This window comes from Varroa destructor, unplaced genomic scaffold, assembly GCF_002443255.2.
Source record: "Varroa destructor unplaced genomic scaffold, Vdes_3.0 BEIS01000003.1, whole genome shotgun sequence".
In the NCBI taxonomy this organism is placed as follows: Eukaryota; Metazoa; Arthropoda; class Arachnida; order Mesostigmata; family Varroidae; genus Varroa; species Varroa destructor.
Window position 1 is genome coordinate 19563469 of NW_019211456.1, and position 14999 is coordinate 19578467.

The following is a 14999-nucleotide window of genomic DNA, read 5'->3' on the forward strand; positions in this document are numbered from 1 at the left end:
ATATACATATATCTGCCATGATCACAACCTAATACGTCTTTGCAATGTTGGTGCTATTATCTAACTTCACTGCTTTGTTCGTTTGAGTGACGTTTGTATTTGTACGTCTGCTTTCTCTTTTCTACGTATACTCTTATAATGACTCCTTTTCTATATCAGTCTTCTCCCTCTACGTCCCTTTGCGTTTCGTGTTCGTTGTCCTGATTTTCCGCACCGTGTGCCCCTTTTGGCTCCTGTCCATCCTGGAATCTCAATCCTTGCCTTTCCTTCAGCGTTCGGGTAGCGGTGACTCGGAGGCCGGTCGTACTGATGAGGAACTGAGCGACGTACAGGTTCGTCTAACGAACCGCGGCAACGCTACGTCGTCAGACCATCTATTGCTGAGGGGAGAGCCCAACGCGACACCCGGAGCGCCTGGTGGCAACGCGGGCGGAGGTGGTGGCAGTACCGGGGGCGGCCCCGGCGGTGGGAGAGCAGCCAGTCAGCGATCGAGTCTCAACCAGCCCCTGCCAGCTCCAACAGTCGTCGCCACGATGAGCTCGAGCCCATCCGGGGTCACCACAGCCGTGGTGAACATCAGCCCAGGCGGGGAGGCCGAACAGGCACATACGACAGATGACCAGGTGTCTGTGCGAATTTCCAGTCTGTGAACTCTACTATAACAACAATTACCGTACCACTATAAAGCGACCAAGTAACTGCTTGTTATTAGAGTATAGAACTCTACGTATGTTGAACTCGTCGCTGTCGCACGTGCTCAACTTAGAACCAGCCAATTTACCTAAATGTCTTTGCGGTGCAACAATTGATTTGAAATACGAACAGCAGATACCATCACACACGTACCGAACTCCTGCAGTCGTCGTCAACGATGAAAATAACGCTTTCATAGGGGAACACAACGGTCTTTAGCCAAACAACGAATACGAACCAGCGATCACAAGAATTCCCACTGACTTTCTGTTTAGGTGAAGCTAGTGTGTGGATAGGCCCTTGATCCATCTTGGTTGCTCGATCAAAAGTGGCCTTTACAGCCATTCACGCTGGTGCTCACCAGCGCATCCTCCGTGCTTCAGATATCTTCGAATGGTATCCATCTGCTGACAGCCATGTTAGCTGCATGGAAAAATCATTTCAGCGTTATTCTATTCAATTTGCTCATTTACCTACAGTGTGTCCCACGCCAATTTCTTATGGTATCAAGACGCCGCAAGCAGTGAACATGTATTTTCCAAAAACAGCCAATTTTCCGGTTGTCGTCGAAGCGCTCGTGAATGGTCTAATGTTTATAGATACGAACCAACCACCGCCGGAGTTGAGTTGGAACATCGGAACATGACTAATGACAGCCAGATATAACCTGTTATTAGAAAGCCCATTAAAGGCAGACAACGATATTTAGCTTACGAAAGAAAAGAGAATAAGTGAACAAAACGACAGCCAAACAGATGACTTAAGCCAGCCGTAGTACGGCTAAGGTCGACGACACTGGTCGAAGTGATGAAGACGCCAGCGAACACCAGAAGCATTTAACAAACAAACAAACAAACTAATCTTAATTCTTGTGCGGACAAAACGGAAGAACCGTCTGTTGACATTAGAACCTCAAATCGGTGGTCGCGTTACACACTCATGAGACACCCTCAAAAAGATGACCGAGCCCATCAACATGGGTCAACGACACACAAATCAATACGAGATGACGACAACAAACAATGGCCGATTAACCTAAGGAACAGCATCTCGTATCAGATACAGACATTCGTAGGCAGCGTTAGCAGATCTGTTGCTAACATAATAACAACCGCGAGGTGCAGAGTAACTTCAGATGAAATTTCTGTGCGAGATCCTCTCCGGAAGAACGAACAGCAGAACAAAGGCTGTTGTTGTAAAATATAGCTGAATAATGAATAGATATGTTTCGCGCTCTAATAGACTAAAGATATTATCTACACAACTGTTATATGTAGAATATATAATTTCAAATGCGTACATATATAGCCTGTACTTAGTATTTCTGGCTGATCAAGCTTAGAGAGAGATCACGCTACGACGACGAAGGGAATAAACAATGAATGTGTTCAGGAGAACGACAATTATCATAATTGATATACATAGTGCAAACAAACAATGAAACGTAACCCATACGCAACAAAGAATGATATTTATTAAATGCATAGAAATTAACAGAAGAATATAATGTCTAGTTAGAAACATGGTTTACATCTACGAATATATTTCTATAGAAGAGGACGGCGGTAGTGCCGACAACAAGTTGTTGCTATGGCCGCGAATTGAGCCATCCTCGTCGTATTGGATTTTAAGTCTAAGCGTGAAAAGTTCATGATTGTGATGTCTTCATATCGTATTGGACGGTAACATACGCACGAACTGTGCAGAGCTGATGAGCTAGTCTATGACAATGTTGCCTGTCATTCGTTACTTCGTTGATTGACTTACGCTTGATCGATCGCCTCGTAGACTGAACATGACTTCGTTTTTACTAGCTAGATAAGGGAAAGCGTTGGCACATTTGTAAGATCGATTCACATGACAATAATGATAATCATATTAGTAATCGTACTCAATGACACCTCATCCGGTATGAAGACCGGACCTTCCGCAACGTTCTACAGACATGATCTACCACAATAATGGCTAATCACTCCAGGTGATCTTTGTAAGTGACTTGGCGCGGAAAAGCGAATACATCTATACGTAATAATATAAAATAAATTTTTTAAGCATGTGATGGATAAGCGGCAATGCGCGTCGAAGTTACGATGCCCCGCTAGTCTGTATTCGCCTACAAGTTTGGCTGAAAAAATGAAAACATTCCCGATCTAAGGAAGGAACACACGAGTGTCCGATCAGACAGGATCGGTTGGCTGGTGCATCGAATCTCTATGATAATCGGATGGAGGCGTACGTTGGTCGAGCATGACGGGGCTGACCTTCATACAATTCCATAGTCTCACAAGCTCTCACTTGCTATACATTTTATTCGAAATTCGACTTGTTCTTATTGAGGCCGAGCGTCGACCGTTCCAAGTCACTACAAGACCTAACCATGACTGACCAATTGCCGATAACCTACTATCACCGCCGTTTCCCTACCAAAATGTAGTGTGTACAGCTTAGACAAATTTTACATTTACGATCACATCCAGTAGTATACAGGATGCACACAAACGGACAAATACGTGGGCAAATAACAAGCGAATTTCTTCTTTTCTCCTTCAGCTCGATAGTGAGTCGGAAACTAGCAGAACAGCTAAGCACTATGGAAGATTTGTTGTTGTTATTGTTGTTACTGCTGCAGTAACAATAATAAATCCATTATATATATAGGGTGGTAATCTAAAATGATAGAGAACAAGAGCGAGCTGCCGCTATTGCTGTAACTGTAGACAAACAACTATCTTAGCGTGTCTAATCAGTGTATGTATTCCAGCTAATTTGTATGTGTCATTTGCTACCGATAAATCAATCTTTAATTTGTAACCATAGGGTCGTGGAGTAATGCTGGCTGGCCCTTGGTACACTTTTCTAGCAAGTACACTTATCGATGTACAGATGAAGAATGCATAATAATCTTACGCTTACACGGAAGCAAGTAAAAATGAATACTAATGAAATGACAAACAATGGTAGACTAGGATGATGTCAAGGGTTGTCGGTACCTCAATGCCTGATCTGCAATGAATCTGAGCCCAGTCACGAGATTCTTTTCCTATTTTTTTTCCTGCATGAAGCGTAGCCGCAATGGCATTTGTTTATAAAAACAATCACTGTTTTATCATATGGCTCGCCGTCAACTACTACCTGTCGCGTTTATCGGCGATACGTATTCAGCGTCACAGTAGACGGAAAGCTCCATGTAAAGGGACAACGTAGACCGAAAACATGGACGTGTCGTGTTCAGATTACTACAAATGAAAGGCTCGGAACAAATGCGAAATTTTGTTGTTCTTGCAGGTTGTTCGAGAATTTTGATAATAGATGTTTGCCGCCCATCCCCGTAAAATCACACTTGACATTTATGGTCCGCTAAATTTCGTATTGTTTTTCTAAAATCGGAGATGTCGCACCGTAACCCATGCATTTAAAGAATACCCTTACCGCTGCCGTCGCCCTTATCGGTGCGAAGAAGTATCCAAACATACGGGTGGCTACGGACTCGAATCATCAACGGGACCCTATAGGTGGTACTCTCTAATACTGTGCGGACAACGGTTTTCGATACGTGTCATAGTAATACCAAAAGGTATACTTATGCTCGGCGAAACGTACTTGATTGAGATCAATATTTTTAATAGCATATAGTAAATCAGTATATTGTCAATAACTATCGTTATCTGCATAGCAACTTACTTGTGGACATACTGAGTGAGGTAGATGTATAGATATTCTTTCAAGTTCGATTCCCCTAGTATCTCACATGGTTGGTTGCCTTCAATACTTTATACAATGCATTAAATATACGATACTTAGAATATTTTGTTTATTTTGGAAAAAATTGCCAATATATGATATAAAAAAGCAATATAGACGCAAAATTACCATTATCGCTTGGTGGCAGTATGTATATATTGGCTTCCTGTATACCTCAAAGGAATTACTAAGCGAAAGACCTGAGAAGGGTGAACAACAGCTAGAGCATAGACTAAGCCATTAATATTCTTGTTATTATTATTATTATATAAATATGTTGCTATAACATTGCTACAATAGAGGAAATTACAAAGGCGGTACAACGTTAGTCAACAAGAGTCGAGGCATTACCAGGAATAACTCCAGCAAACGCTAACATCCTTGATATCTCCAGCCCCATTCATTACTCTTTCAAAATAGGAATACATAAAAGCGATAAACGGGAGAGCGAAAGATAAACTTATCGACAAGAGAAAGGATGCGCAAGATAAATAAAACATAAATCATATCATTAAATATACGTACAGATAGTAATCTCTTCATGCGATACTTTCTTATTACTATCTTGTATGTAGGCATGAGATATCAGTACATCTAACGGGTGTTTACCCCATTTTGCTACAAGCTTTTTGCGCCGATCTAACAAAAATGCTTAGGGCAATCTGTAAATTTGGCTGAGACAGTTTCAAGCAAAAAAAAAAAAAAGAAAAGCTCTGACACGTTCTAGAGGAAACACAAAAGGTCAAGCTCACATGAATATATCGTTTCAACTTCCTTATACATACAAGACAGACAATATATAGAATGTGACAGGAGCAAGCGTGTGCCGCGTTTCAAAATGGCGAGGAATGGGGAGGGGGAGGTAGCGTCTATTTATAAATTGATAGTAACAAAAACAACTGCACAAATGTCGATAAATGGATAGGTGATAGCAATATGAAATCAAAAAATATTAATATACCTAACAGTAACAGTCTAAGTATAAGACAGACCCTATGGATTCAAACTGCAGTCAGCAGGTGTCTAGCCACAAAGGCAAATGAAAAACGATTTAGTTGACAACATTTACCTGCAATGCTGATTCAAAAGATATAATCATGCCGAAATTATATGGTCTAACGTAATTCTAATCAATTAATGATACCAACTATACGAAATAAAAGGCAAAAGAAGAAACAGCAAAAGGATGTCTCTTGGCGGGAGCCGTTCATTCCCCGTGCGAGGCTCGTGGTGATACGTTATCTCAAGAGTAACGCAGGCGAAGAATCGGTAGGAGACGATATTGATAACGGTAGGTGGAAAAAGCAAAAAGGAAAGAAACAATATCACATACATAGACATGTACAGGATTATATCATAGCAATTGACCTACCGCATTTATTAAACACACACACACACACAATAGTGGTTGTTAATAGCTCGCCCGCTGCTCGTACCAGTACAGTTGAATAGTACGCGAGCACGCATGTAACTTTGGCAACTATAGTCCTTGAGGCGCGTCCCGCATGTGGGAGTTATGATATGTGTGGGAATGATTATCACTCGGATCGTATGCTACCTCGACTTAATAGGATCGCCCGCCGCGACGTCAGTTCTAGTCTATTTATACCTATATTAGAATTTTACGTTTTATCTCTGCTTTGATTGGACGTCGTACGTCATCCTTATTCAGTCATACGTATTTCACACTGTCACCATAATTGCATCCGATTGCAACGCTATGGAACCTCACAAAAATATATATAGATATAATAATAGTAATCATATTTCGTCTATGTAACAGATATAAATGCGTGTAATGATACTACGGAAAAACTCGTTTCGCATTGCGTTCTATACAGCTGAAGACACTCATAGGAAACGCTCTGAGAAAAATGCCTTCGTTTGATCAGAAATTGACGCTGCGATTGACGTTTACGTCTCTCACGTCAATTCCGTAAAATGCCCAACGATAAATCGTTCGCTCCAGTCAACATAGTGAAGGTTAAGCGGGGCTTATGAAACGATTGGTTCAGCTCATATTGTCTCATCGGTTACGCGGTTGTTGATGTTGTTTGTTCCCAATTAAAAGAAAAAAAAAAGAGCGCGAAACACGAAATTCAGAGCACAAATAAGCACCATTCGTTCTGCAGCGAGAAGTCAGCTCAGACGAAGATATCAGTCAGCATTGAAGTCGGCTGAAGAGCTACTCTGAGGGTTATGTTAGAGGCTTGGCGTTTTGTGGTGAGATGAATAATAAGAAAATATCATGCTGAACTTATCATAATGATATGAGAATGATAGAAAAAAATCTACCGATAAATGGATGTATAATTTCAAAGGCGACATTAGACCTGGCTGACACCCTGAGAATACATGCTAATGGCGAGCTACTTCAGCGTTGATTGTACTTAGTGGCCGTTAGCGCTGATACGAAACAAGGGCAGCCTATTTGACATGTTGCATCCGTTCGAGTTCTCTGCCATTTTCCAGATTTTTACCACTTGGCACAAGTAGAAGTGATCAGATGAACTGAAACCGGATGACAAAAATGACTAACAAAAAAAAAGCAGATAAAGATACATTTTCATCTGACAACAGTAGAAATACGGCTCAGTCATTCTCCAGAGCGTGCACTGCGCCAGTGTTCACAGTGGGCCCCCGTCGGCAATGCTCAGTTTTCATTGTCGTTCAACAACACGGATCGTTAAACTTTTGCTATTTTATCATTTAGTTCCTGACGATTGTCGGTAATTTTCGTCTTGCCACGAAACGTTGCATTACTGAATCATCGAAAATATATACGTCACAAAGCAAGAAACCCGAACGAGTTCAGTATAAAGGAGCGCGCGCAAAATAACCCACATATATATACTTGTAGTCAATTGTATACGGTTTGGCTGGAGGACACGGATACTCGTAGAGGATGGACAAAATTTTGACATTTAGAAATGGTAATGATACAGCGGCAAGCGGAATGTCCGTAGGGCAACGACGGGGTGCCCCGGGCCTTCGGCCCAATTCCAAACGGTACAAAGCAAACCTTTAGTTAAAATCACTTAGTACACACACACACACACACACACCCACACCTACAAACACGCTCACAGAAACAACCTTCCCTCAACATATTACGTCTAATAATACAAATCAAATAAGTGGCTGTGTATGATGTACTAAACCTATAAATGCGAGTAAGACTATTGATGGTAACGTAGCAAGTGAAGCGTATCATATTTAAGCGATTCGCAAATTCCAATAAGTAATACTAGGCATTCTTTGGTAGCTAAATCCTACAGTACTCAAGAAAATAGGATAATGGTATAGTGAGGGGCAAACAAATAAGACTTCTGATGCATATGTATTCTGATGATGAGATACGTGACGACATAATGTGACAATAATAAATACCATTATTACAGTAATAGTAACAATCAGCGTCAAGGGCTATTTGCCGTTATACAATGACAGCAATGTTACAAATACAGTCCAGTTCGGTCTAAAACAGACTTGCCCGGGGGCGTTCGCTGTTCCATTATATTGTAATGTAGGATCTCGTACGATAGTCAATCGGTGGCTCAAGGCCATTTCAACATAGTCTCGTTGAAAGACGACAGAAAAATTGAAGGAACACTCCTGGGCACGCCGATGGCAGCTTCTCTCCAAACATCCCGGTTCGTCTCAGCAGCAGGAGCACAGGACGGCATGGGTCGATAACGTAAACGAGCTTCAACGTACACATCAACTTGATTGCCTATAATACGTATTTCTTCGACTTCGTAGAGCCGATGTTCTAGTTCAGGCCGGTGCGGGCACTGCAACATCCATGGGTCGGATTCGTCCGGAATTCATTGGCTGATCTATTTCTAAGATGTTTCTCAATATTTAGATAAGTCTGATTATAAAGAAGTAAATGAATCGTATTGCGCTGCGGTATGCCCTACTCCAGAAAATGAACTGAAACAATCGCCATTTTGTTCTCAATATAGATAGTTTGAAATCAACGTCCTAATCTCATATGCCATGTTTCAACATGTTTGTTCATTCATTCTTCCGTTTTCTTGTCACAGTTGCTTCGGCTAGCAACGATAAAGTGAACAAGGGCACAACGACACAGACAAGGGTAATCAATCGGGCCCTGCGCTTTTGCTGAAAACCAAACTATATATGACCGGACTGGAAGCGGCTGGCTAATTAGAGGGATTAATGGACTACATGAAATGTACATAACGTTAGTCCATAAGTGTACATCCGTTGCTTACTATACCGTTCATTCAACTCCACCAACTTCAGCTCATCGATCCTGTTACCTGCCGGATACGCGCGTCTCTATTTCAAAAGCGATGAAGCTGTACGCTAGTCTCTCGCTTCTTCCACATAGGGGAAACAGATAAATGGCGTAAAAAAAGTTCACAAGATGATCGTGAAGTGAGCCTGGTGCAGGCCTTCGACAACTCTTTACAACTGTATCTGATACTCAAGTTTGATAGAGGGCATTAATTGATTGGTCATAATGCCTGCTCGCTATTCTATTTATCTGAACAAAGCTCAGCAGCACGTTGACTGTCTATCATATTATATATAGACGATTTTCATATAAACAACAAATGGCAGATGAATGAATTGTAATTCCCTGCTAATGTCTATAATTTAGATAATAATGATATATTTACGTAACTATCCTTTTTCAGAACAATCTCTATTATTGCACAGAGATAAAAATCTGCCACATATGGCTAATCTAACTTTCGTGGATACGTTTAGCGCTCCTTCTGAAAAGGAATGCTGGTTAAGACAATGCTTATAGACCAAGATCACAAAAATGAATAAGATACGCATACAACCGTTGGGCATATTCGCAAATGGCGCCATGTATTCCAATAAACGAAAGTTCCAGTGCCGCTACTTAAATGAAACTATCTCGTTTTCATGTTGGTTTTTTTCGGTCAAAGCGTCATCATCAATCAACTGTTAATTTTTACATGACGACGTTTAGGGACATGTGAATGTAAAAACATGGAACCTGAAATGAATGGCCTACACAAAGGCTATCTATCTACCTGGACAGGTTCAGCACAGGACAGCAAATAACTATAATGTAAAATATATAATATTTATGAATTGCCATACTGCTAGTTCCCCAGTCCTAGAGCTAACATTATTAAGTACAACAACAACGGCTAAACCAGATTACAAACTGTTCGTGCTAAAAATGAATGATAAATTCAAAAAGAAATCTTACCACAACGATTTGCTTGAAATAATTCGGATAGAAAAAATAAAACAGCAACTAGGTACGTTTTAAGTTATCCCTGCTGTTATACGAAAACAAATCAGCATTAATTTTGACGCCACTGGGCGATTTACAAGTGGAGTTAACTTAAATGCAACTTACAGAGCTTCTAATGATAATGTTAAGATTCGTTCAGATCCTATTGGCAGAGCTTTTCGTAGGTAAGATGGCAGCACTTGATTAATTGTTGTTGCATTGCCAGATACCGTGTCGCTCTACGAATATAATGTCAACGTTAAATAGACGAGAACCATAGACACCTAACGGTGAAAGATATCAAGACAGAGTAAAACAGGAGAAATATAGAGGTCACAGAAAACTATCTATATACAGACCTATGCAATGAAGATAAACCTTTGAAGTTCCCGACAAGAAAAAGGGTAAGTTAAGTTAATCTACTAGAAACCAAGATCACCCTGTAAAACGTGTATACCTGCATCTAGTTTTACTAAATAAACGCATCCCACTTCGCAAAAATGTCAATAATCCAAAACATAGTTCGTGAACCTATCGTATACTACATCATCTGGAAACAACAGACAAAGCTCCACAGCGGCACGAAAGTACGCAAAATTTCTGGACAAAAAGCACCACTCATTCTTGTCAGAGGTCATTGGAAGGCCCCGTTCTCTATAATGGTGATTTCCCTAGTTTGATAGCCTCTATCCCTGATGTGATTCTTTCGTAGAAGGTGCAGACTTTTCTGTGTCAATTATACACAAATGTTACTTAGAGATACACAGACACACGCAGCACTTGAGAAAAGTTGACTTTGCGCCCTCTTGATAGCTTTATGACGTAACATAAAAAGCCTGCCAGCTCACGTATACGTTACGCGGATGAGCCAGTGACCTTCAAGTGTATGTGGGTTACGTGCTGTTAGTCCCCCAGTGTTGACCAATGAAGCGCAAGGTTGTGAAGGGTGCATCTTTCAAACAGCTGACCTAGACGCGGGCTTACCCCAGTTTATCCAGGGCATCGCTCCGAATTCAATTATTCAATGAAAGAAGTACGACAGCCTTTACGTCACTCAGTTGCATGCGTACTGGGGAACTTGGCGCAACAACTCCGCAAGCTTCTCATTCAAGATTTTTGATCTATTGCTAACGCACCTTCCGTGTGCCAACCAGATCTGCTCCATACAATAAAAAGAGCAGCATGCAACAATCATGGTTGCAGGCTTCATCAATATTTATGGGATAACTTTGTCTTCCTACCATATTCTCCCTGAGTTCTAAACAAATGAGAAATTCACTGGTACCTTCAAATGATCATATCGCTGCTATCTGTCTTCTGGAGAAAACACTGCATCACGGGTACCACCTAAGCATATCAAAGGGACGGTGCTATATTTAAGCAACTGCAATTTGTTATAAGACATCTAGACTCTCGAAGATTTTCAAGCATTTAAGCCTAATAACCCGCTCGTCCAACTGCCACAGGTAATTATATACTCACTGGAATTAAAAGAGCTTTCCACCAAAAACTTCGACTAAGACATGTATGTAAGTCTCTCTGAAAAAACATCCGTGCTCGAAATTGCTTAATGTTTTACCTTATTTTGGCCATAGGTTATTCTGTTACTGACAAATTTCATTTATTAGGTGTTACTCCTTTGAGCATTACGAATTTGCTGATAAACCAACTTCATAGAGGCAATTGGCGCACTGGCTAACACGCTAACCCTTGATTGATAGCCCTTTCTGAGAATGCTTTTTTGTTGTATATAATCTTTCTTTGGCTGCTGAACGTGCCACGACACTCTAAAATGTAGATCGTCATTCTTTTAGCTTCTTATTGCTCTATTAGAACATCGTACCTGTGTTTTTAGGCGGTACCTGTCTGATAACGGTTCGGTGTCGCTCGTTCAAGATCGAATGCTTCACCTTCGTCCAGTTTCATTCCTTGTCAAATTTTAACACTGATATTTGAAAATCATCTGAGCGCTCTGCGGTGTTTCAAAAGAACTCACTCGAATTTTACGTTCACGATCTTTCCAACACCGATCGATTCGAGTTATACAAGAATTAATGGGACTTCATCAGAAATTCATATGTGAGGGGCTACTTCTACATGCATTGAACATGATCGACGTCCTACGTTGCTGTTACTGATTAATACGTATCTGTATGGATATATGAGGTGGCAGACGAGGCGACCATGTTAAGCGATACAAAATTTATCAGAGCCTCAATTTCAATTAGCACCTCATGCATGTAAAAGATTATATTACGAGTATAGATGAGTTTATTTCTTTCCAAATATGAAACACCTGCATTTAATAACATCGATTATTACGAGTACGCTATTTGAATGAGTGTAGACTGCTACCGTTATTATTATTATTATTATTATAGATATCGATGCACTATACGATTTTCGTATATTTGATGCTGATATAAAAGTATATGGGGAACATATTGTACATTGTAACAACGTTGACGACTGGTGTATTATTGTGAAGATAATATATTAATTATGTTATTTAATGGCAAGAAAAATGTATGGTATGGCGGAAAAGAGCTTATCGTGTCGGAATGAGAGAGGCTCAGTGCAGGATCCAGTTGGCCGGGGGCGTAACGGAACTCGGGAAAATGTTATTGCACACAGAATTCAGTTAAGTAAGCGATAAGTCCGCTGACGTCCTACCATTTCAACAAGCATTGTTCTATAATAAAGGACGCGTCAACCATGAGTTGTAATCATGCCGATTACTGCAATATCGATTATACCAGAAGCAGCATTATACAAAGATGCAGTATATCTAGTAACACTATGAACATCAATGGCAAGAACCAACTAACAGAGCCCCATTGATATCTTGTTGTTGTTGCAAGTATAACGACTACGACCCCATCGTGTGATGTGCATAGAAGACTTATATCATTACACATACATCAGTAGTATTACAGCATTAAACAGTGTTTACATGTATGCCATGCAGTGGACGGACGGCGCTAAAAAGGACAGCTTTTAAAAAACGCTCGCAAATTCTGATAGTAAACACAGACAAAATGAACCGTATGCCGCAATAGTTATAGACGGTGCAGGATACGGTTCATTTTTACAGGAAGTACAGGAAAGCGTACGAATGTCAAATCGTCAGAAATAGCACCATCGCATTATTGGAGGATAATAAAGGTTGACTCAAACTTTGCACACACTATATACAAACTATATATATATATATATATATATATGATTTGTATACAAATAATAGTTATATCGATATTTAGCACATTGTCCCGTAATAGGTTGCAACGGCGGAACAGAGAGAAGAAGGAAGAATAAATATGGATATTGTGGTACGGTACACAGTCAATAAGCAATGATAGATAATATAATAAATGCGCCCCTAACACCAAGGACCGTCAAGTGATGACAAAATGCGAAAAAATGTTCTCTATTGATTCCTGCCACGTCATCCATCCCTTGTCGTTCCATAAGATTCCATTAATATTCTTACGCCGATTAACAACAATGTAAACTAACAACGATGGTGAACATAACAACAACAGTAATAAAAAACAATTGAAGATGTTTGGCGAGGAAAAATAGTTGAGGAAGACAACGCATAATTCAGAACAAAAATGGATGAAACTAGAAATTATGGACAACGCTGATTATAATTATGAGAAGTACCGAATCAAATCGACAACTATTTCAAGTTATGAAAAACTTGTAAATACATCAAACAAAAATAGAAGAACAGATTTAAGAAGCAATAGTGCAACAAACTGGCGAAAATGTCTGTTCACCTCATCATTACAACGTTAGCAAAACACATGGAAACGAAGACGGACAAGAAAATTTTGAAACTGCAGGCTCGAAAAAGGTAATTCAGAAATAACAACAACAACAACAATGATGATGATGACGATGCTATTACCAATAATGTTGTTAATACTATGAGATAATAACTACTATGTGGACAATAACTATGTTGATGCTGATAATATTAACAATAATGATGGTAATCCACCAGAGATGAAAAATGATGATGTTATCGACGATGATGATAATAACTTCAAACAAAAACACCGCGGGTAACGAATGCGCTATAGGGATACATAGAGCAAGAGAGACTATTGCGGCAAGGAATAGTGGCTTAGGGAGAGTGCAAGAAATGACGTGTGAATGAGAAAATGAACACAACGATAATATAAGCATTAATCGATGCGCAGAATTTGTGAAACATGACAAAGAGCGAGAGAGAGAGAGAGAGAGAGAGAGAGACTGAGAGAAAACGGCGAAAAAATAACGGTAAACGTCTAACCGAGGCAACAGAACAGCGACGGGCCGGATGTGAGATAACTGCAGGGAGCAAGCGAGAAAGGACAATAACTTGTAAGTGTGCGAATATCGTGCGAAGAAGTGCGAGTGATCGAACGAGGAGATGAATGAATGAATACAAACATGAAGAACGGATAGAGTCTGGCAGTGGAAACGATTTGCTGTTTAAAAGAAATAAGTAGATGAAAGCGCTTAAGTGACTTCGAAGGAGAGATGCGCAACTCGAGACTGGTGACAAAAACTCAGAAAGCTTCAGATGGAGGAGATAGAGAATAATAATCATAATGGAGTAAGAGCAGCAACTGTAATTAAAGAAACAAACTTATCTATTAATAATGGTAATAAAAAAAAACAAAACGTTATGGTGTCTCAACCGTTAGTAGCAATAGCATCAATAATTGTAGAGTAGAAAATATTATATCGATATATTAAGTATTACGTAAATCAAGCCCTAATTTGCGCTCACATATGTTTTTAGAAATTTTGTTCAAAAATTAAGAAGTGTGATTAAAATTGGTTTAAACTGAGATAGGTAAACTCTATTTAGTGATGGCATACATGTTATGGATGAAATGGTAGGCAGCGCATTTTTATAAGTTAAATTATAGTCCCTATTGTAAATGTTCAACAAAAATTGAGCTAAACCTTACTTTATTGAATACATATGGTCTACTCATCCATCTGTCGAGACTATTATATAAAATGCAACGCATATTCTGGACTTCCCAGGCTAAGGTACGTAACCGACGGACTGGCGATATCAGCATCACTCGGTAACGCTGAAGGTTCAATGCAACCTTCATCCTAGATGTTTTCCGTATAGAACAAATTAGCTGTAGTTCGAAAGTGAACGCTTTTCTCGAAGTAACTTCTTGAGTGCAGCGTGTCGTCCTTGCCGGGTAAAAATCAGCTTAAAAAAAAACACGGGGTTTTTCGTTTCTCGCAGCCTCTCTTAGATACAACAGTACTGTTTTAGAAGGGTAACGCATCGAGTACAATA

At 40.0% G+C, this 14999-nt stretch overlaps 1 protein-coding gene across 3 annotated transcripts in view; it reads left to right on the forward strand.

Moving 5' to 3' along the window:
* Shal (Potassium voltage-gated channel protein Shal) overlaps positions 1-14378 on the forward strand; it is a 261664-nt gene extending 247286 nt beyond the window's left edge. The window contains exon 6 of one of the 3 annotated variants that reach the window (XR_015323453.1): positions 273-412. Coding sequence is in view for 2 of the 3 variants with exons in the window: in XM_022800130.2 (XP_022655865.1) it covers positions 273-650 (378 nt within the window). In the remaining variant the exon portion in view is untranslated. Of the gene's footprint in view, positions 1-272 lie in introns of all 3 variants that reach the window. The other 2 variants (XM_022800130.2, XM_086983270.1) reach the window with 2 other exon arrangements.
* Positions 14379-14999: the final 621 nt, after the last annotated feature.